The 22671-nt window shown below is 37.7% G+C and overlaps 1 protein-coding gene across 2 annotated transcripts in view; it reads left to right on the top strand.

Moving 5' to 3' along the window:
* Window positions 1-22671, top strand: part of L3MBTL3 (l(3)mbt-like 3 (Drosophila)) — a 128122-nt gene that overhangs the window by 33417 nt on the left and 72034 nt on the right. For both annotated transcript variants that reach the window (XM_006884993.1, XM_006884994.1), the window contains 4 exons: window positions 2119-2223; window positions 4995-5130; window positions 6740-6831; window positions 9385-9536. In XM_006884993.1, the coding sequence (XP_006885055.1) occupies window positions 2119-2223; window positions 4995-5130; window positions 6740-6831; window positions 9385-9536 (485 nt within the window). The remainder of the gene's footprint in view (window positions 1-2118; window positions 2224-4994; window positions 5131-6739; window positions 6832-9384; window positions 9537-22671) is intronic.

The following is a 22671-nucleotide window of genomic DNA, read 5'->3' as shown; positions in this document are numbered from 1 at the left end:
AAGTTTTCTTCTAGTAATTCTTCCATAACTTTTTCAGTGCCTTTATTTACTTCTTCCTGATCTGGGATTCTGATGATGTGCATGTTATTTCTCTTGGTGGTGTCCCACATTGTTCTCAGGTTTTCTTCTTTTTCCTTCCTTTTTGAGTCTTCTTTTTGTTCTAGCAGATCAGTGGTGACAATTCTATCTTCCATTCACTGGTTTGGTGTTCTATCTCTTTAACTCCACTCATGTGTCCCTCCATCATGTTGACAGCATCTGAAGCTTTGATCTTCATATTTTGGATTGTGGTTTCTTATTTTTCCAGAGCCTCTAATGCCATGTTTGTTTTATTTGCTTTGTTTTGGATTTTTTTTTAAGCTCCTCCTGGTTTTTACTTGCAGTGTCTTGTAATTCTTCAAGTTTGTCTTTCAGTCATTGTTCTCTTAAATTCTGTGTCAAAAAGTTCCATCAGACTTTCTGGCTTCAGGAAACCCATTGATACTGTGTCACTTTTTGAGAGTGACATTTTGCTTTGAGTTTGTATAGAGTGTAAGGTAGCCTACTTCTTTCATGTCATTGCTGTGGTACAGTTTTTCATGCCTGAGGCGATAGCAGGTTCTTGATCTGAAGTTACTGCTCCATAAGAGGTTGGGGCAGCCACCCTGCCTGGGTTTCTCTCTGAACTTCTAAGTCAAGGCAAGATTTGCTTCAGTTAGAGAGAGAAAAGTCCTGTGAATTAGCAGCCTCTTCTGTCCGATACCTGCTGCAGCTAGGCCAGTCCAAGGTGCTCCTTTCTAAAGGCAGATAATTGACTGGATGTGAGGAGGTACAAGGTGGAACGTGGAGACGCACCCAGGGTGGGTGTGCACTGAGGCTTGTGCAGAAATACATGCAGGGTAGGTGTGTTTTGAGACACACACAGATTGTGCATGTGTGGAGATCTGAATGGAAAACCAGGAAGCTTTGGTTTTCCCTTTGAAAGCTGGGGCAGCCACCTCACTAGAGCTCCAGCTGTCTCACTTCCTTCTACTCGAATTTAAGGGGTTCTACATGGTCCAGCCAAATAGCAGTGATTCCCACAATACCTCTTTCAAATTTCAGCTTCCAGCTCACTCCCAGCATATCGCTCCCCTATATATTATTTTCTATAACTTTGGTTATAGGAAAAAACAAAACAGACGAAAGCTGTTTGTGTTAATTCATTCCTATGATTTAAAAACATGGATGTTACTAAAAGGATATGATGCATGTTTATCAGGTGCCTCTCAGGATTAGTCACTGCCTCCAATTTCTTGCACATCCTGGGAAAATATATGTACATATAAGCAATAAATGTATCTCTAAATCCTCTTCCTTAAACCAGGTGGTAACATGTTATGTACTGCTTTCACTTTTTAAATTTTAATTTGACCATTTAGAGATTATTGTATTTCAGTTCATTAAAACCTTCCATCATTATTTTATGCTAGCACATAGTGTTTTGCCTTAAACCTGTTTCTTAATAATTTAAACTTTCCCTTATTGATTGACATACTTTTTTCCAAAATTTTTACTGGATAAATGTTTTAATGACTAATCTTACACACCTGTCATTTGGTACATGTGAGTAGCTCTTTTGGATAATTTCCTAGAATTAGAATTGCATCAGAAAGAAGGCCATAGTGAGTTGCATGTTATGCTGCTAAACAGGCCTGTGGTACTAACCTACCAACGGCTTGTCAGAAGCAAAATGAGTATACTTTTCCTTTTTAAGATCAAAGTTTTGGAAAGTCAAAAATGACTTGACATCAGTGGCTTTTATTTAGTAATGTATGTGCAGGGTTTTCTTAGAGCCTTGCTAACAATTTGTTACCTTTTTAAAAAAAAATTATTTTCACCCAACTTTTAAAAGAAATGTGCCTTTCAGTGTATAATTACAGTTTGCATGACTCCTACAGTTGAGGTTGAGCATCTTTTCAAATCTATAAAAATCATTTCAATTTCCTTTTTTGTGACCTCTTCATAGCCTTTATTTAATATCCCACTAGGTCGTTATCAGTACTTTCTTGAAATTTTTTGAGAGTTCCTAAAGTGGTGATTGTTTTGTCTTTGGTCACAGAGATGAAATACTAAAACTGCTACTACTTTGCATTTTAGTGTCAATCCTTTCCATATAATAAAAATGGGTTCAAGGTCGGCATGAAACTAGAAGGCGTGGATCCCGAGCATCAGTCTGTGTACTGTGTTCTCACTGTTGCTGAGGTAAGCTTGGTTTAGTCTTTTTTTTTTTTCAAATAAAGAGTCAGTCTGAGATTATAATAAGGATAAAAATGACTTTTTTGTGTGCTTGCTTTGTGCTAGGCCCACAGGTTAGTAATTTGTGTATCTTATTTAATCATCACTAGAATGCCAAGCAGGCAGTGTTTTCTTTTCTTGCCTAGTAAGTGAGGGAACTGAGGCTCAGAGAAGTGAAGGGATACACACTGGCCACCACAGCTTCCAAAGCAGAACAAGGATTTCTATTCCGGTCTGTCTGACGCCATACGTTTACCTAGACTACATAACATTTGAGAGATTTCTTTGGCATAGAAGATAAATATTAACTGAGAAAATTAGTATGGAAATGGTAGATTTGGAAGCTGAAGGAGGAAAAAAAAGATTTTGAAAAGGCTGGAAAGAACAGGAGAGAGGGACGTGGACTTAATTATGTATTACTGCTGTAAGAGAAGTGTTACAACCATGGTGGTTGTATCAAATAAGAGCTTATTTTCTCATAGTTTAGAAGACTGACAGTCCAAATTCCTGGTGCTGGCCTTAGGGGAAGGCTCTCAACTCTCTCACCTTTGGAAGGCAGCCCTTTTCTTTTGTGAGCTTCTGCCCCGGAGTGATCTTAATGTGGTTTGGCATCTCTCTTTCCTCTCTACTTCCTTAACTCTTCCTTTTATGGTTTCTAAGACTGACTCAAAAAACATTCTATACTAATGCTGTTTTAGTGTAACAAAGACAACCATTCTTGACTTATTCCCAAACAAGATGATGACCAAGAAAGACATAAAGGTTAGGATTTATTTATAAGCCATGTTTTGTGGAGAACACAATTGAATCCATAACATTTCAACCTTTGACCACCCACCCCAAAATGCATGTCCTTGTCATGTGGAAAATGACCCCCCCATTGTTGTTAGGTGTTCTAATTTCATTAGAGGTGTCCTAACCGTCACTTATATAAAATAGCAACCATAGCAGTCTTCAAGGATATTGGGCTTCCCTTCACAGTCTGCTTTTCACTGTTGTGGCAAAGGTTGTGGCCTTTGGGCACTCCATGGCTCAGTCCCTGGAGCCAACCTGATAAATTCATTCTAACATTCCAGTTTCACTAATTAATCAGATGCTTTCTGTTATAATATACCAAGATACGTCTATCATTTTAGCTTGATGTAGAGGAGGCCACTGCTTGTCCCATGCTTCAGTGAATCAGCCAAATAAAATATTAAATCCTTTTCTTCTCTTCCCCCCCCATTACATAATATATTATGTTTTGCTTGGTTTCTGGATGCTTAAAATATTTAGGTGGATATATATTAGATAGGTGATTTTAATGATATGTTTAGAGTTATTTAAATTGGTGATCAAAATGCAGATGTTTGTTAGTTCTCAACTATCATAGCAGTAGGTCAAATGAAAGTGCCTAAAACAAATCAGTAAAGAAAAGGTAATTTAAACATTTTGTTTATAAATATGGATATGATTATTTCCTGTGCTTATATTTTTTATTAATTTTAATGAAAGTTTACAGAGACTTAGGGTGTCCAGTCATTCATTGTTGCACTTTTCTCCCTGCCCACCCCCTCAACCCAGTTTACTCTTCTTGAAAAGTAAAAGAAAAACTCTTAGTGCCCATCAACAAACTGATGGATAGAGAAGCTCTTGTATACTCTCACAATGGAATACTATGCAGCATTGAAAAACAAGGAACTCATGCAATATCATGCAACATGGATGACCCCAAAGGACATTATGCTGAGTGAAATATCTCAGTCACAAAAGGATAAATATTGCATAGGGCTATTGTAAAACAGGACTGTAATCGGGGTTGAGGGAAGACAGAAGGAGGGGATGAATGATGTATATGGCATTGAAACAGATGAGGGAGAGAACTATTTAAAAGGGATATATGACTGGGTATTATTATCATGACAAGAGTCCAGAATGAAGGCTGCACAAGGATTATATCACAATGTTAAATTCTTTTCTGACCTCTTGAGCTGGAACATTGATGAATCTGTGCTTAGTGAACCCATATCAGTAAACTCAGATTGATCCAATTTTACATTTCACACCATCTTCCCACATCCTTGATCGCCATTCCCACACATATTTCCCCCAGGTCACTGTTTGTATGTATTAGAAAAATGAAGCCGTTCTTTTGGAGTGTGGCCAATAGAACACATCTGCTGTGCTGGCACTGAGGCATGCAGGAGGGAGCTCTAGGGGCTGAACCTTCTCTCTGAGAGTGGAGGAGACCATTTTTTTCTTCCCTCAGTCCAGTTTCTGGTGGACAGGAGGATCTGCTGGCCTCCCTCCACATCAGGACCAGCCTTGGTCTGGTCAAGTAGACTTCCAGGTGCTGAATTAATAAATGGTCAGAAAGCTGGCATTAGATAATGGCCGGTAGAACAGTCCCTTGGGGGCCATGCTGGAGCTGTCTGCACAGTGCTGGTCTGGTTGCTTCTTGCTGGCTCTCCTCAGTGTGAAACAAGATGATTTAATAAAGACGATGTGTCTGTGTGAAAAACTATGCTTCATGCTATTTCCATGTGTCCCTAACTATAGCTAGGGATGTTGCTAGAACACTGTAGCTCAGCTTTTCTCGTTATCATAGTCTCTGCTTTTAAATTTTTCAGGCTGGTGGTTTTTATTGCTAAGGCAAGTGTGTGTGTGATCAACACAGGTTGTATCATACCCAGTGTTCATATCATCCTATTCTTATGTGTTGTTTTCTTTAAATGATCAGCCTGCTTTATGTATTGCAGGTTTGTGGATACCGGATTAAGCTTCACTTCGATGGGTATTCCGATTGTTATGACTTCTGGGTAAATGCAGACGCCCTGGATATTCACCCTGTTGGGTGGTGTGAGAAAACTGGCCATAAACTTCACCCACCAAAAGGTGGTATCATTTTTTTGCTTCATACTTTGAATTCATTACAGACTCATTTTCTTGAATGCTAATGGAGAATTTTTATTAATTCAGACTGTATAATATTGCGGATGGATACAAATTCAAGCTTATTTGTGAAGATACAGGAAGTTTATGAAAGAAATTTAAAAGTAGAATCCTGCTTAAGGGAAAAAACTGCTTATATATTAGCATATAAAGCAACATTTGTATGTGACTTAATTCTGACTACAAATAGCAGTTAGACACGGATGTCTATTTTTATTTTACATGTACATATTGGAAAAAGATTTACTTTTTTTATTATTAATTTTAATGAAAGTTTAAAAGACTTAGGGTTTCCAGTCATTCATTTTTACACTTTTCTCCCTGCCCACCCTTCCCTCCCCATTCACTCTTCTCTTTGGAAAGTAAAGCTCATTAGATTTACTTTTTAAAATTACCACTTTGAGTTTATACAGCCAAGTTTATTTACTAATATTTAATATTTAAAAGTCCTTAAAAATCCTACATTTAACCTATTGATATTAATGTATGGGAATTTGGAAAGGAGATTCTAATGCTAAACATTTGTTTTGGTGGAGTTTGAATGATTACTTTTTTCTTATATTCCAGTTCTTAATATTACCACCTGGCAATATTTTTGCCTATTTCATGTTTATGTAAAGGTTCAACAATAACAGAGACCATCTTTTTCAGTCTATCACTGGTATTTTTAATATTACTTTATTATTTTTTACTAATATCTATGTTTTTGTTGTTTCCTTGATGTGAAGAATTAGTGGGATTTGATCCGTGGCAGGGCTGTTATTTTTTAAGAGACTGGCTATCCCTTGGTATTTGAGAGAAAAAAAATAATGGCGGAAAAATGTTTGCAGAAGACTAAAGGAATAACTGAGACACATAAAAAAGATGATGGTGGGAAAAAGGAAAGATTTTTATAAACTGACCTCCTGTTTGGTGAATTACTATTTTTTTCCCCTGTACTGCTTTCTGGATTTTAGTTTAAGAAGCAGAGAGCATATTCAAAGAAATAACAATGCTCAAATTCAATTTATAAGGAAATAATGACTTTAATGAGATCCTGAAAATTAAGACAAGAGCATTTCCTTTATTGTAATTTGTCAGTGTGCTTACATCATAGTTCTTGACTTACCATTTTACAGTGATAGACAAAAAGAATGCATATTTTAATATGTTGCGATTTTTCTTCCAACTTCTTGTCTTATAAGTTAGCCTCAAAACAGAATACATGAAGGAAAAAGAAAGATATTGACTCTTCTAGTTCACTGCTGAAAGAGTCTACCTAAATATTAGTAGAAATAGCTTGGTAATGAAAAATAAGTTTGCCTCAGCGTTTGCTCCCCTGCTCCATGTAATGTATTACCATTCATGTAATAATTTATTAAAATTAATAGTTTCTTAAAAATGCAACTTTGTTAAACAGTAAAATAGACTTTGATTAATTTTTTTAAAAAATAAGGTGGTGGCTTAATTTGAAGGTGGACATATAAGAGTTACAGGTAAAAGTGGGAGTAGAAACTAAAGTGTACATAATACTGTAGTGTTTCCCTAAGTGTGCTGCTCTGTTCTTCTCTAGGATATAAAGAAGAGGAATTTAATTGGCAGTCCTATCTCAAGACATGCAAAGCTCAAGCCGCTCCCAAGTCATTATTTGAAAATCAGAACATAGTAAGTGCATGCACAATTCATTTCCTTTCAAGTGATATCTGAGTGCTTTGTAGGATAAATTACAAACGATAATAAGAAACTGTAATAAATGTTAAGGCTTTGTAAAATAGAATAGTATTAATTACACCTTAAAATTAGTTTACAATACTCAAAAATAAATATCTCTTCTATAACCATATCATGGTTATGGTTTTTTAATTGAATAGTAGAAGATTGCATAATATAAAACCCAGGTCTGATAGGTAAATTCGATGTAAAAATTATAGTTAAGATGTATAAAAAAGTTTTACTGGGATACCCTGTTTTTGTTACTTACTGAAGAATCCTCTTCACATGGGATTCGCACAGCTAAATGTATGGACTATGGCTAGAGACTATGATTTACCTTCCTTCAAGTTTCTAGCTTTATTGTACTATATAACAGAAGCAAAATCTGCATATAGGTGACATTATTTCTGAAGGGACCCAATAAATTGTTACACTTTTTCGTCCAGGTTCTGATTTAATTAAAACGAAGGAAACAAGTGTTGAAAAACCACCATATCATCTGGATGATTCCTAAGGCCTAGATTAGAAGATTTGACCCTTTTTTTCTACAGGAAAATGAGCTGTTTGGTTCTGAAGACATTTATTGCCCCTTTCCCCTATGTCCTCCACACCAAGCCCAGAGTGCTCTGGACTCTGGCAGATTGGCTGTCCTACAGTAATAGGCTTGACCCTGGAGTAACAATGAAAATCACATGCTTTGAGACCATTTAGCTCAAGACAGTGGCCAGCTCCTTCCTCTCCTTTTATCAGTCAGGTGAGAGGCTAGAGAGGTCAGTAATATTTCACTAAAGTAGTTCCATCCAGTTGAACATAAATGCCAGGAAGAGGGAAAGCCATTTCTCATCGTTTTTGAAAAGACATCAGTCCAACAGGTGAAAAACATTTTCTGATCACATTGGCCATAAATCAGGTTGAATTAGAGAGCTGAGAAGGAGTTTATGTGTGCACACATGTGTGCTTAAACTTAGGAAATTAATGAGAGTGATGTGCCAGATTGTTATTCTGAAGTGCTTGAAAATCTTGCTTAATTTCTGAAACACAAAGTTGCATTGTCAGTAGGTCTTCTCTGTCAAGTGTACCCCAGGGAGGAACAACAGTCAACAGAAACACAGCATCCAAGTTTGCTAATCCAGCTGGTTCTCTATGATGATTTCAGTCAAGGATTTGACTACCTGCCATGAGCAGTCTTTTTAAATTCTGTGCATTGCTAACTATGGCTTAATCTTGGGCTGTAAACTTGGTATCACAGAAGCAGTTATTTTTCCTGTTTTTATATCTCTCTGCCTCTACTACCCCTGAGGCAGTTCTCCTCTGAGGGTTGCCATGAGTTGGAACTAACTCAGGGGCAGCAGGTTTGGGATTTTCTAACTCCATTTACTCAAATATTGTTGGGGAGAGTTCTGATAAAGAATTTCAGGATGTATAAATATAGTTAAACTTCTGTCACATTACTGTCTGTTCCCTCACTTAAGATAGGAATTAATCTAGCTATTCCAGGTATATAAGACAATTTAGAATTATGCAGTCATTACTATATGATTATGTTTAAGGAAAACATTTCGTGCTTATGGTAGTTAGAATAGTGTCTGTATACTTTTGTCTGAGCTGAGATTTTTTTTCCCCCCTCCAAAACAGTAAACTCTTAACTCATTGGCATGATTTGTAATTGGTTATAATTGGCATAATCAGTTTCCAAGCCCACAACTCTGATAGGGATATTTTTCTTCACAAAAGATTTCAAGGAAAGTTTAAATATTGTTGTACCTCAAAAACTAACTCTTGAAGAAAAAGGTAAACAAAATGAACAAACAAAAAAAACCCCAAACCCTAACTCTTAGTGAACCTTTATTATTTTAGTTCCAAGTTCCGGATGACTGGTCATTAGATCATTATTGACTTTCCTTAAATTACAGGCCATACAGACAATTTTGTTTGAATATTTGCATATAGAAAATTCTAGATTTTTGTTACTTCTGTTGTCAGTAAAAGGTATCTTTAGTATTAAATGAAAGTTGAAGTTGTAATATGTTGCAGCCTTTTGTACATGAAGATGACCTACTTTTGGTAGCTTACTCATGAAAGATCTTTTCCGAAGTGGGAGTGAATGACTGCCTTGTGCACATTTTTAAGTGCATATTTTGTGTGAAATAATAGTTGTAATTTAGATTGCTATGTAATCAAGGAAATTAAGAGGAGAAATTGAACCATGCCGTGTCTAAACACTTTTCTCGCCAGCATAGTCTTCTAAGCTACCAAAAACAAGTGCTAAAATGATTTTAAACTGTGTGAATAGTTAATTGGGTATAGCATTAGGGCTTCTTTTTTTTTTTAATAAATCTATCTGTTGCTTATTGGAAAGCAGCCATGCTGTGACATTGGCACACAATTTTTAAATTATTTGAGTACAGTGATGGATGCTGGTCTTTGCGCTTGAGGGGTAGAGGAGGGTGGAGTCTTGCTGTTAAGTGTACGCTTATCTCTAATTAAATCTGTCTGCTTGTGTAGACAGTGATCCCATCAGGTTTTCGAGTTGGAATGAAGCTTGAAGCTGTAGACAAAAAGAACCCTGCATTCATCTGTGTTGCTACGGTAACAGATATGGTGGACAACCGTTTCCTGGTGCATTTTGACAACTGGGATGAGAGCTATGACTATTGGTAAGATATTTTCCATTAAGAGACACTTTCTAAATTCAGCGCTTTTATAAGTAATGCAGGTACATGGCATGTGAACAGTAATAATCCATAGCGTCCAACAAAGAATAACAGTACTCTACTGCGTTCTTTCCTATTACGCCACATGTTGTAAACTTTTTTGCCTATTTCATATGTATCTGTTTCTATGCAAGTGGTGTGAAAATACAGCAAAATACACACAAATACTCTAGGTACTTTCAGTGAAAATTATTACATTCTTCAAGTTGCACAGCCGTTCTGTTCTCTTTGTCCTTTTCCAATTTATTCCACCAGAGTTAAGATAAACTTAGTTCCCGTTAAGGGTCTCATCCAACCATTCAAGTTGCTGTTGTCAGATTGTTTCCATGTAGATGATTCTTGAAAAAATGCAATGCTCAAGGCAAGAATTACTTACTAATTAAGCTGAACTTTTCTTTGGTTAAAGATGGCTGCAGGGGATAGTTTTGGCTTGAGGTTTAAAAGAATATACTTGAGCAATAGTTTCAGGGGCCATTGACCATCACTGGCTCCACAGAGACTGAATTCCATGAGAATATTAAGTCTGCTCCACTTTCCTCCCTGTTTTTCAGGATTCTTCTATGAAATCATTGAACAAAAATTCAGTAATTATAGTCTAGCGCCATCTATTTCTTCTAGTCTCCTGACAAAGTAGTTCCCTGGTCATGGTAGCAGTTAGATATGCATTCCAGTGTCTCCTCTAATTCCTGGCTCTCCCTTTCCCTCTGCCAGCAAATAGCCAGTAAAATAAAGACTGGATTTTGTCATCTTAGGTGGTAATTTGTAAACTTTTATGAACCCAGGTACTCTACAAAGAAGTAGGAAGTAGAATAGAAAAAATAAAAACAGTGTTAGATCCATATGGCCTTTATTTCTGTATAATATCATTCACTTAAGCTTTATAGTATGTGTTTTAATAGATTTCCTGTTACAGATTCAGACACAAAAACCACTGCCATCAAGTTAGTTCTGACTGCTAGCAATCCTCTGACAGGTTCCCAAGGCTGTAAATCATAATAAGAGAAGATAGCCTGTATTGGTCCCTCAGAGCTACTGAGGGATTTGAACCACTTGAGATGTTTGGACTTCGGGCTAGCAGTCCAACTTGCTACAGACTATAGGTCACCAGGCTCGGACACCTGATCAAATAGTTAGTTCTCCTTTGTTCTGTAGGATCACTATGAGTTGGAATCAACATGATTTACAGTGGTTTTCATTTTGAGTTCTTATTTTTCTATTCAACAGTTAATTTAACCAGTCATAAGGTATGCATACATGTGCACCAGTTGGGGAATACTGTTTCTAATTCTTTTAAGTTTTGGATAGACTTCATAAAGTGATAGAAGTGACATTTATAAAATAATATAATCTCGAAACACCTTTAACACACTGCCACAGATGACGGCAAATGTGTTTCTAGGCACGGTCATCAATTTAAAAGTGCGCAGCAATGTGTTAAAGCCCAAACATGGGCTTGGTGATGGAACTGAGACTGAAAATAGAATGATTTAATTTTGTACTTACAATGATTTATTCATTGCAAATACCTTTTCTAAAAGACACAAAAGACAATTTTACGTGTGTATCTCACCAGGTGGGCTGCATCGGAATCATATTAACTACATTTCTGGAATTAGTAGTTGGAGAAGTTCAGTATCAAGCAGTCAAAACTAGGCCAGGGCAGACTGTGGGTAAGATCATCAGTTGCTCATACACTATTTCAAATGGAGGCTGAAGAAATTTAAGTTAGTCCACAGGAATCAAGATAAGATCTTGAATCAATTCCATCTGAATGTCATGATCATCTTAAGAATAAGTTTGAAGTATTGAACCCCAATGATTAAAGACCAGATGAGTTGTGGAATGATAACAAGGATATAATCCATGAAGAAAGCAAAAGGTCATTACAAAAACAGGAGAAAGAAAAATTGAAATGGATATCAGAAGAAACTCTAAAGATTGCACTCAAGCACTAAGAAGTCAAAACTAAAGGAAAACATGTCTAAGTGAAAGAGCTGAACAGATAATTTCTAAGGGTGGCTCAGGAAGACAAAGTATTGTAATGGAATGTGCACAAAGTTAGAATTGGAGAGTAAAAAAGGAAGAACTCATTCTGCATTTCTCAAGCTGAAAGAGCTGAAAAACAAATTTAAGCTTCATGTCGCAATATTGAAAGATGCTATGGACAATGTGCTGAATTACCCAGAGAGCATCAAAAGAAGATAGAATACACAGAGTCACTGTACCAGAAAGAATTGATTGACACTGACAAATTTCAGGGAGTACCATATGAACAGGAACTAATGGTAGTGAAGAGGAAATAGAAGTTGCATTGAAGCATTTTCTACATTGGCAAAAAATAAGGCCCAGGCATCAGTAGGATGCCAATTGACTTGTTTAAATTAACAGATGAAGTCTTGGATGCACTCACCAGTCTATGCCAGGAAATTCAGAGGACAACTGTCTGGCCAACAGGTCAGAAGAGGTCCTTGGAATGGGTCCATATTTGTTCCCATTCCCAAGGAAAGCAATCCAACTGAATGTGGAAAGTATAAAAAAATATCATTGATATTGCAATCAAAATATTCCTGAAGATCATTCAGAAACAGCTGAAACAGTACATAGATAAGGAACTGCCAGAAGTTCAAGCAGGATTTAGAAGAGGCTTGGCACCATTGGTATCGTTCCTAATGTCAGATGAATCCTGGCTGAAAGTAAGGAATACCAGAAGAATGTCTGTTTGTGCTTTATGACTATGCAAAGATGTTTGACTGTGTGGATCATGACAAGTTGTGGCTGACATTGAGAAGAATGGGAATCCCAGAGCACTCTATTGTGGTCATGTAGAACCTACACTTGGACCAGGAGGCTGTTTTGTGAATAGAGCAGGGGAACACTGCATGGTTTGGAATTGGGAAGGGAGTAGGCCAGGGTTATATTCTCTCTCTCTCTACCTAATCAGTCTGTATGCTGAGCATATTAATGAGGAGCTAGCCTCTATGAGGAGTGTAGAATCAGGTTTGGAGGGAGACTCATCGATAACCTACCTGCCTTATGCAGATGGCATAACCTTGCTTGCTGAAAAGTCAAGAGGGCTTGAAGCACTTGTTGCAGAAGATCAAGGAATGTAGCCTTCAATGTAGATTGCATCTCAATGTCAGGAAAACAAAAATTCTTACCACTGGATTAATAGGCTGCATCATGATGGAGGGAGAAGAGATTGAAACTATCAGCAGCTTCATCTTGCTTGGATCCCCAACTAACACCCTTGGTACCAGCAATCAGGAAAAGGAGACACATTGCACTGGGAAAATCTGCACTTAGGGACTTGTCCAAATTATTGATAAGTAATGATGTCAGTTTGAAGACTAAGGTACATCTGTCTGATTCATACTATAGTTTTGACAATTACTTAGCTTTGCATCTGAGAGCTGGACAGTGAATAAGGATGACAGAAAAAGAGTTGACACCTTTAAACTGTGGTGTTGGAGAAGAGCACTGAACATCCCATGGACAGCCAAGAGAACGAACAGAAGTCTTTGAGAGGGTGCAGCCAGAGTGCTCTTTTGAGGCCAGAATAATGAGCCTTCACCTCACATACTTTGGACATGTCGTTAAGAGGTGCTATTTCTTGGAGTAGGACATGATACTGGGAAAGGTGGAGGGTTGACGAAGGAGAAGAAAACCCTCAACCAGGTGGATTGATATGGTGACTGCTACAATGGGCTCTGTGTGTCAGGAAGTGTGAAGATGGCACAGGACAGAACAGGTTTCAGATCTTTTGTTCATAGGGTTGCTATGAGTCATGCTCAACTCAATGGCACCTTCCAACAAAAAGCCCTCCTCAATGAGTTTGAAGCATTTGAAATAGTGATTTTCTATACTTAATTCATGCTTAGTGATCCCTCTGATTCTGCTTCCTGTCAAAAGGCACTTCTGCGTGTTCTGTTCTTTATAGAAAATACTTGGCATGAGAAAATTTTATAAATATCTTTATGTGGCTAGTGTTACAATATCTGATTAATTTTAATTCAAATAAATGCTGTTAAATTTCAGAGAAGTTTGTTCTTTGACCTTTCTTTTTAGCATGAGTACATTTGATTTAGTACTTTTGAGACTAAATCAGATGTGCTCATGCTATAAAAGGAAGGATCAAAGAACAAGCTTCTCTGAAAATGAACAGCATTTATTTGAATTAAAATTCATTGGTTGTTTAGTACCCAATAATTGTCTTTACTCCTCAAATTTTTGTTTTACTTCATGTATTAATTTATGCTTTTGCATAAGTCTTTTCAGTGGAGGCAAGTAGTTTCATTGTTACATCATACATTCTGGATTGTTGATTGATTCTGTGTGGTATTTATGTTCTTCTATACCTACTGTTTCTTGTTTTAGTTTCTAGTTTTAGTGTCATTAAAAATTATCTGTAACTAGAGTCAAGTTCTATCTAACTAGAGTGAAGTATTTTCTCACTAATGTTTCTTCAGAGCTTTATTTTTAAATCATAATGTATCTGTGTGTAAGATTTTAGCAAATAGCATAATACAAGTTTCAGTTCTTTTTATGACTTTTTTTGGTAGCTATTAGTGTTTCTGAACATTGGTTATTTGACTAGATGGTATATTTCTTTTGGAGATGGGGGCACAGTTAGGAAGACTTTCTCGATGTGTCTAAATAGTGGGATTGGTTTACTAGGTTAAACGGCTTAGAACAAAGTCTTAAGGGATGACTCAGTACTGGTAGAACACAATTCATAAGAATAGTGTTGTGCACCGGATTCAGTAAATAGTGTTGGAGGTCTTAAAAGCTTGTGTCTAAGTCTCAAACTGAGTTCTTTAAGAAATAACCCCCACACTCATTCGTATTTTCTCTCTCTCTTTCTCTCTGTCTCTCTCTCTCTCTCTCTCTCTCTCTCTCGTGTGTGTGTGTGTGTGTGTGTGTGTGTGTGTAGAGGGGGAGGAATTTATTTCAAGCAAATAGTTTATGTGCTTGTAGAGGATGGCAAGTTGCAGGTCTGGGCTCAGATCTCAGGAGATACATGTCTGGTAAGGCTGTTAAATCCAAGTCCAAGGTCCTAGAAGCATCTTAGACTACAGGCTCCAGGCTGTCAGCCAGCAGGATGTGTTGAGGGCTACATGGTCGAGTCCAGACGTTATGAGATAGATGCAGGATTAGGCCAACAACTCTAACTTTGCCAGAGTTCATACATCTATTCAGTACATACCATACCTCTAAAGAATCACATTAAGCTGGTCATCCTTAGAGCCACATCTAATCCTGCCTCATTAACCTCACAGAGGTTAGACTTTACATACCTCACAAAGGATCAGAGTCACAGTCATTGGCAACTTGATGGCAACTTGACTGTTGCACTTAGGTAGCCGCTCAAGGATCACCTTTCAGGAAAATATTAGCCTGACTTAGAGAATAAACAGTATCATCTATGAGTATATGTTCACTAAAACAATCAGCTATGTTAACTTGACAGTATACAACAACATCGTGAGACCACGTGGCCAACATTTCCCCAAAAAGCAAAGATGAAATAGCATGGAGGGGCAAGGCTGCTGGAAACAGAACAGATGTAATAGAAATAATGAGAATAATGACATATTGTAAAAATTACCACTATTATGAGGTAACAATTTATATAAAAATTATTGAGTGGTACCTCATTGTCTGTGTAAACTTTCACACAATAAAGTATTAAGAAAAAAAGAAAGGGAGCTCTGGTGGTCTAGTGGCAAGAAGCTGCACTGCAATCCCAGAGGCACGTGATTTGAATCCACCAGATACTCTGCTATAGAAGGAGGGGCAATCTCCTCCTGTCCTAGTCGGATTTGATTTGACGGTGTACACACACATAAAATAATAATAATAATAAAATCAAAAAAAGAAGTAATAGGGAAATGGAGATATTTGTCGTGTTTGTTTCAATTTGATGCCAGATTCTTAGGGAGGGGGATTTTATTTGTAGGGTGGAATGTGTTTAACAGATTTACTTCTAGTGAAATGAAGTTGTATTTTATCAGTTGTCAGAATATAACACCTTTTTCGACATGCAATTAAGGCACATTAAAAATTGCTTGAGTGCACTGGAATTTCTCCTTTGTTATTAAATATTTTCTTCTTTGATCTTTGAATTCTAGGATTATTTTTATCTATAAAAATTAATTACTTTGGTATGTAATTGAGGTTACAAATTAAATTTCCTTTCTCAATTTAATAATCTTGGGAAGTGGATTTTTTTCTTTTAATTTGAATAGTGATTTTTATTATCCGTATTAATGGAAATTTACAAACATATATGTCTTGGCACATTATGGAACTGAGTGTTTAGTTGCAATAACACTTTTTCATCTTTCCAAAGAGGTACATTATGGAAATATTACATAGTACTGAAAAAGTTATTTTTGTTTTCATTTTTCTTTTTACTTAAGATAGTATATATTGGCATACAAATACCTTACTTGTTGATTTCCTTAGTGCTTTTATTACTTATAGTAGGTAGCTGTGTTTCGTTCTATCCTTTTGATGGTCTTAAGGAGTCCCTGGGTGGAACATACGGTTAAGTGCTTGACTAATAACCAAGAGGCTGATGATTCGATATATACCCAGGGGCGCCTGAGAAGAACAGGCAGTCTGCTTTCATACAGTTACAGCCTTGAAATAATTATGGAGCCCTGCTCTCTTTTACACCTGTGGGGTCCCCATGAATTAGAATCCACTTACGGGTAATAACAACAGACATAGAAATAATTGTAAATATCATAGAATATTAGGACTCTGAAGGACTTGTAAGATTCAAGAAGGAAAACTAGTGCATTGGATTCTGTTGTCCTCCAAGAGGAACTTGGACATAGTCATTTGCCATTTTTGTCTCTGACTACAACAGCTGCTTTGAGGTTAGGGTCTGTGGCATACTGTGAGCACAGATCACCACATCCTCTCACCTGGCACTGGGAGGCATCTTACTTTTAAGAAATGTTAGTTTCATACGGCTTTGTCTTTTGGAAGCTGAGAACAACATCACATAGGACTTAACTTCAATTTTGAGTAGAAAGGCCCAAGTGAATGAGGTTCTAGTGAGTTAGGGTAAAAATTAGCAGCAAATAGATGTATGTGCATACAGAAAAGTTGGGTCAGTGAATCAGAGAAAACATGTGGCTGAGGCGTTTTCCTGATTGTTTCTACATGTACCCATAGCAGCTGTTGGTGTTTATTATTATTTTTATTCTAAAGATATGGTTCTTATGTATGAATTCAGGATAATAGTAGTTTTATGTATCTCCCTTAATGCTGAAAAGAGTTGTGTATATGTTGGCAACTTTTTAATGCAGTGGCAAAATTAAACACACTTGCAGTTTTTCTGATAATTTGAGACACACAGTTAGTGTTGGTGATGGGAAGATAGAACAGTTCATACACACCTAAAAGGCTCATGGACTAGGAAGAGAGAAACACAGATACCACACTGACTTGGCTGAGTGGTGGTTAGTGTTAATTATGAGAGCCAACCACTTGTCAATATTAGTGTACTAGAAGGGGAAACTGACTGGGATTTTCTCAGAGGAGGCTTTTTGGAGGAAAAGAGATGTGAGCTAGACCATGAAGGACCCTGAGAAATGGGGCTGTGGTGCTGGTGATGTTACATGTCAGCAAGGCAGAACTGACTCATCGCTGCTGACCCTTCAGAGGCTGTACCTTTCACAGGAGATTACCCGACTTTCTCTTGTGGAGCAGCTGATCGAGAGCATGAAGGACCCTAGGAAGGAGAGTTTAGGTATTAGTTTATAGTATTTCTTGGTTAAAAGGAGGTCTGCTGGTCCACTGGCAAGAAGCAGTGCTGCAATTCTGCAGGCATGCTATTCAAGGCCACCAGCTGTTTATGGGAGTTTGGGCAGCTCTGAAAACTGCTGGAGTGTCAGCTATGGGTCTTCAGTACACAATATTCCTAAGATGTGTTTTGAGAAATGGCAGCTGGTCTGTTAACCAAATTACTGGGGTAAGCTTGTGATGCCTTATATGCAAGATAGGATTAATCACACCTGTCTGATAGGGTATTGTGAGGATTAAACTAATACTACTTTACTAACAGGAACCAATATGTGAAAGGTCAAAGAGACTGAGACAAAAGATTATTCAGAGAAGTTCGAGAAATGGGATTTTAATTCATTCCTGAAGGGAAAGCTACTTCTCAGGAGGGCTGTCTGCATTTGGAATTTTTGAGTTTGCTTGGTAGTGTCCCTGCGGGAGGGATACCTGGGATCATGGATAAATGATGATTTAACCATAGGAAGGACTGAACTCCCTTTTTTGTTGACTTGGAAAAAAGGAGGGGGAAAAAATTAAAATTAGAGCCATGAGATGGCATCACCTTAATATTCTTCAGGTAGATTAAGTATTAGTAAAGATTGTGTTTTGGGCTTGAAGCTAATTAATAAAAATTAAAATACTGTGGGTATTGGTATTGGAAGTTATTTAAGGGATGGGAAAAAAAGAGAGGATTCAATTTGACTAAGCTTATGGCTCAGTAGTAAAATACAGATTGTGGGAGCCCCAGCAAGATCCTGTTAGGTGCTATCGAGTCAAGTATGGCTCATAGCAACCCTGTGAACAACAGATCGGAACCCTGTCCTAGCCTCACAAGCTCTGACACACTTAAGCCCATTGCTGCAGTCACTGTGTGAATCCACCTATAGCTGAGGGTCTTCGTCTCTTCCATCAGCCCTCCACCTTCCCAAGCCTGAAGAGTCCCTTTCCAAGGAATAATAGCCTCTCTTAACAACATACCTAGTGAGTATGTGAGAATGAGAAGTTTGAAGTGAGATGAAGTCTCATCACCTGCTCTGGATTTGTTGTTAGTGCCATCAAGTCTCCTATAATTGAGAGTGACTCTATGAACAGGAGAGTGAAACTGTACCCTTTCCTACACCATCCTCACGATCTCCACCACGCTCACAGGCCATTATTGCCATCCCCAGGTCTGTCAGTCCATCTTGTTGTTGTGTGCCCTCAAGTTGGAGCTGACCCATGGCTGACCCTCCATTAGGTTTTCAGAGGTAGTTAATCACACAGGGGAGATTGCCCACCTTTCTCCCATGGAAAAGCTGGTGTATTTGAACCCCACACCTTTGCATTGACAGGGCAGTTCTTTACCACAAAACTACTGGAGCTATCTCCTCTTTGTTGAGAGTCTTCAACTTTTTTCCACCAATCCTCTGTTTTTCCCAGCATGATGTCTTTTGCCAAGCACTAGTGCCTTCTGGATAATTTAAGATTTTGCCTGTAACATTTCTAAGTATTGCATATCAAGGCTTGAATTTGTTTGTCAGCTCATTTTTTCTTGAGAATTTTCAAGTTTCTCCTTTTTAATTCTCTTATTCCAGCTGTCTGCATATTCTATTATAATACATTGCTTTGTGTTCTTGAACTACTGTTTGAAACCGTCTGTTAAGCTCTTTTGCTTTGGCATCTCTTCCCTTTGTTTTGAGCAAATTATTTGAGAAGCTGGACTCTTATTAAGAAAGACAGAGTGGCATTAAGATCACAGGAAGACTTACTTGCAACTGGGTTATTCAGATGGCATAGGCTTGCTTGGTGAAATTGAGGATTACTTGAAGCACATTGCGAAAGATCAAAGACCACAACCTTTAATGTGGATTATATCTCAATCAACATCAAGAAAACAAAAATTCTCACCAATAGACCAATAGGCAATATTATGTTAGACAGAGAAAAGATTGAAACTGTCAACAAATTAATCTTATTTGGATCCACAATCAGCTACTTGGTACCAGAAGTCAGGAGATCAGATGATATATTTCACTGAGAAAATCTGCAACCAGGGACCTCAATAAATTACTGAGGAGCATTGATGTCAGTTTGAAGGGTAGGGTGTGTCTAATTCAAGCCATGGTCTTTTCAGTCACTTACTATACTGCTGAGAGCTGGACAATGAATAAGGATGACAAGAAAAATTGATGCCTTTGAGCTGTGGTGGTAGAGAAGAGGACTGACTGAATATCTCATGGACTTCCAACAGAACAAACAAATACCCCTTGGAGAGACTGCAGCCTCAGTGCTTCGTGGAGGCGAAGATGACAAAGTTTGACCTTACATTCTTGGAGCATATTGTTGGGAGGGGCTATTCCTTCAGTCAGGCAGGACATCATACTTGGAAAGGTGGAAGGTCGGCAGAAGAGAGGAAAACAGATGGGCTGACATAGTGACCGCTGCAATGGGCTTGAATGTATCAGAGATGAAGAGGATGAGAGTTCAGATCTGTTATTCGTGGGGTTGTTGTGAGTTATACTCAGTTCAGTGGCACCTTACAACGTGCCTCTGACAGCATGAAGTTTTCACCAACTGTGCTTCCAAGACAGATTTATTGGTTCTTATGGAAGTCTGATATATTCAGTACTCCTGTCAGCACCACAATTCAAAGGCATCAATTCTTCAGTCTTCCTTATTTGTTCAGCCTTTATGTCCTTATAAAGCAATGGACCTTACCATGGCTTGGGTCCTATTGAGTCCAACTCAGTCTCTAAACTCTGGATTTATGGAGTGGAAAACACTAAATGGCCTCTCTTTCTTCAAAAACTCTAAGCCACTAGAGAGCTTTTAATGACAACATGTAGCAATCTTTTCAAGTCTAAACTGCTAGAAGAGATAAGTTGTAGAGATTTTGTTTTATTTCCCATTTATCATTGGGTTACCTCCCACTTAAACCTTGTGAGTGTTGGACTGGACTGCCAGACCTCTCTTTGAAGATGCCTGTGGGCGGGCTCCTTAGAAACAGAGGTGGTGAAACTTTGCTTCACATACTTTGTGCATGTGGGGCCAGTCCTTGGAAAGGACATCATGCTTAGAAAGGAAGAGGGTTATCAAAAGAGAGCAAAATTCTCAAGAAGATGGATCAACACAGTGACTCTACCATGTTGTTGTGTTGTTGAGTATGATCCACAGTGACTCAGTGAATCCGAGATCTGAACCTTTTCCTATCTTGTGCCATCCTCACACTGCCTGACACATTGTGGTCGTCACCATGTCAATCTGATACCAGGTCGACGGCCTTCCTCTCTTTTGTTGACCCTCCACCTTTCTGAGCATCATGCCCCTTTCCAAGGAATAGCACCTTCTATGAGCATGTCTGAGTTATGCCTTATCTTTTTTGCCTCCAAAGAGCTCTCTGGCTGCACCATCTCCAAGACATACTTATTTGTTCTTCTGGCAGTTCATGGGATGTTAAGTACTCTTCTCTAACAGCTCTCCAACAGCACTGTAACAGTGGGTTCAAGTATATTGGATATGATAAGGATGGTGAAGGACAGGCATCATACAGATCTGCTGTTGATAGGGTTGTTACATACAGATCTGCTGTTGATAGGGTTGTTACAGGTTGTGGTCAATTCAAGGGCACCTGAGAGCAACTACAATATGGGTGGGCTCAACCTTTCTGTTTGTTGTATTAACGGTCACACCACATAGTGGTGCTTTACCGAAGCTGCTTGCAATGTTCTGATTTGACTTTGCCTGCATCTTTAGAGCCTAGTTTCTGTGCCTTACTTTTCTTTAGCTTTACCTCTGAATGGTGAAACCAAGATCTCTTCATGTTTGACCCGAGGGCTTGGTAAAATCACTTTAACATCTTTGTAGTTGTATAAACCAAGGAGCTTGATGTTTGCTTACTTTTTCCTTATATCACAAACATGAGTTTTTCATGCATCATTTTTTTGGTGTCTGACCTGTTAACAGATCTTCCAGTGCAGGTTGATTTTACTTAGCATTATTAGTGAATAATTCACACTGGTGAGATCTAGAAAAGAAAAATCTTTGGACTTCTTTCCTGACATACTTACACACCCATGAGAAAGAACTAGAGAGAGCTATTGATCAGCTGTTTGACAAACTTTTCACCAGTAGTTTGTCACCTATCTTGTTGGGGTTACACTTCTCCTTTTGGACACTAGGTGGGACTAAGGCATGAGTTGTTTCAGGATAGAAGCAGAGAGGATTTCTTTCATCGCATTCCTGCTTGTGTATGAAGTGTGACTTCCTTCTTAGGAAGAATTCATCCCTGTTTGTATCTCCTCCATTGAGATGGCTTCATTGTTTACATTAAATAACAGTTTTGATCAGTATTTGTATATTATCAAAACCTTATTTAAGATTCAGGTGGTGCAGGAAGGAATGGCCATGTGTATATACGATGGTTTAGGGAGAAATATGAAATCAAAAGGAGTCCTCATATTTACTTTAAAATAATCATTGTAAGCCTGGCAGGCAGGCAATTTAAAAGCTATAAAAAGCTATCGTTTTATTGGATTTGAGAGGAAACCATTAAAATGTAACTGTATTTGTTATTTTTTAATGTTTTAATGAAACCATATCAAAATCAAATCCTTTTTGTGACAGAGAGTTTCTCTTAACATCATAGTAATTATCCCAGAATTACTGAGGAAGGATTTGTATCATTTAAAACAGAGCTCCATGACTTTGTTTATACAATTTACAACAGAATACATCTTCAGTTGTACATTGAAGTGTCTTTAATGAAAATGTATATTGCCAGAAATGTATTGCTTTCCATTTGAAGTTAGTGTTAACCTAGCAATGCTTGTTTTCTTGTATATTTCTCAAATAATGGCACCCATGTGCACAAATACCACTAATACATAGATTAAGAAAGAAAAATGTATGGGGTCGGTGGAAAATAAAAATTGAATAAATTAGTTGAAAAAGAAACCATTAGCTATAAATTTAAGATACTAAGAGAAGGTCAACATTAAATTGAGGTTGTATCAACTCATTCTGTGTTTTACTGTCCTGATCTGCTAATTGGAAAGGTTGGATTGAAAATTGGTAACCAATATACTAATCGAGGACATTTCTTAGAAAGCCTTTTGTTTTAAACTGCTTAGAAAATTCTTAGAACATGTCTTAGAAAGTGTTTTTAACTACTTACAAAATTCTTAGAATGTTTGTTTTAAAAGCTTATCTTTTTTTTCCCCCTACTCCTAAGGTTTCTTTATTCAACAGAAACTCCAAACCACAGTTGTCTTTCTTTGAAACATCTCACACTTTTTTTTATCCTCCC

Source organism: Elephantulus edwardii, unplaced genomic scaffold (genome assembly GCF_000299155.1).
Source record: "Elephantulus edwardii isolate Elephantulus edwardi_28Jun2011 unplaced genomic scaffold, EleEdw1.0 scaffold00039, whole genome shotgun sequence".
Taxonomy (NCBI): Eukaryota; Metazoa; Chordata; class Mammalia; order Macroscelidea; family Macroscelididae; genus Elephantulus; species Elephantulus edwardii.
Note: the sequence above shows the minus strand (reverse complement) of the source record. Positions and strands in the feature narration are given on the sequence as shown.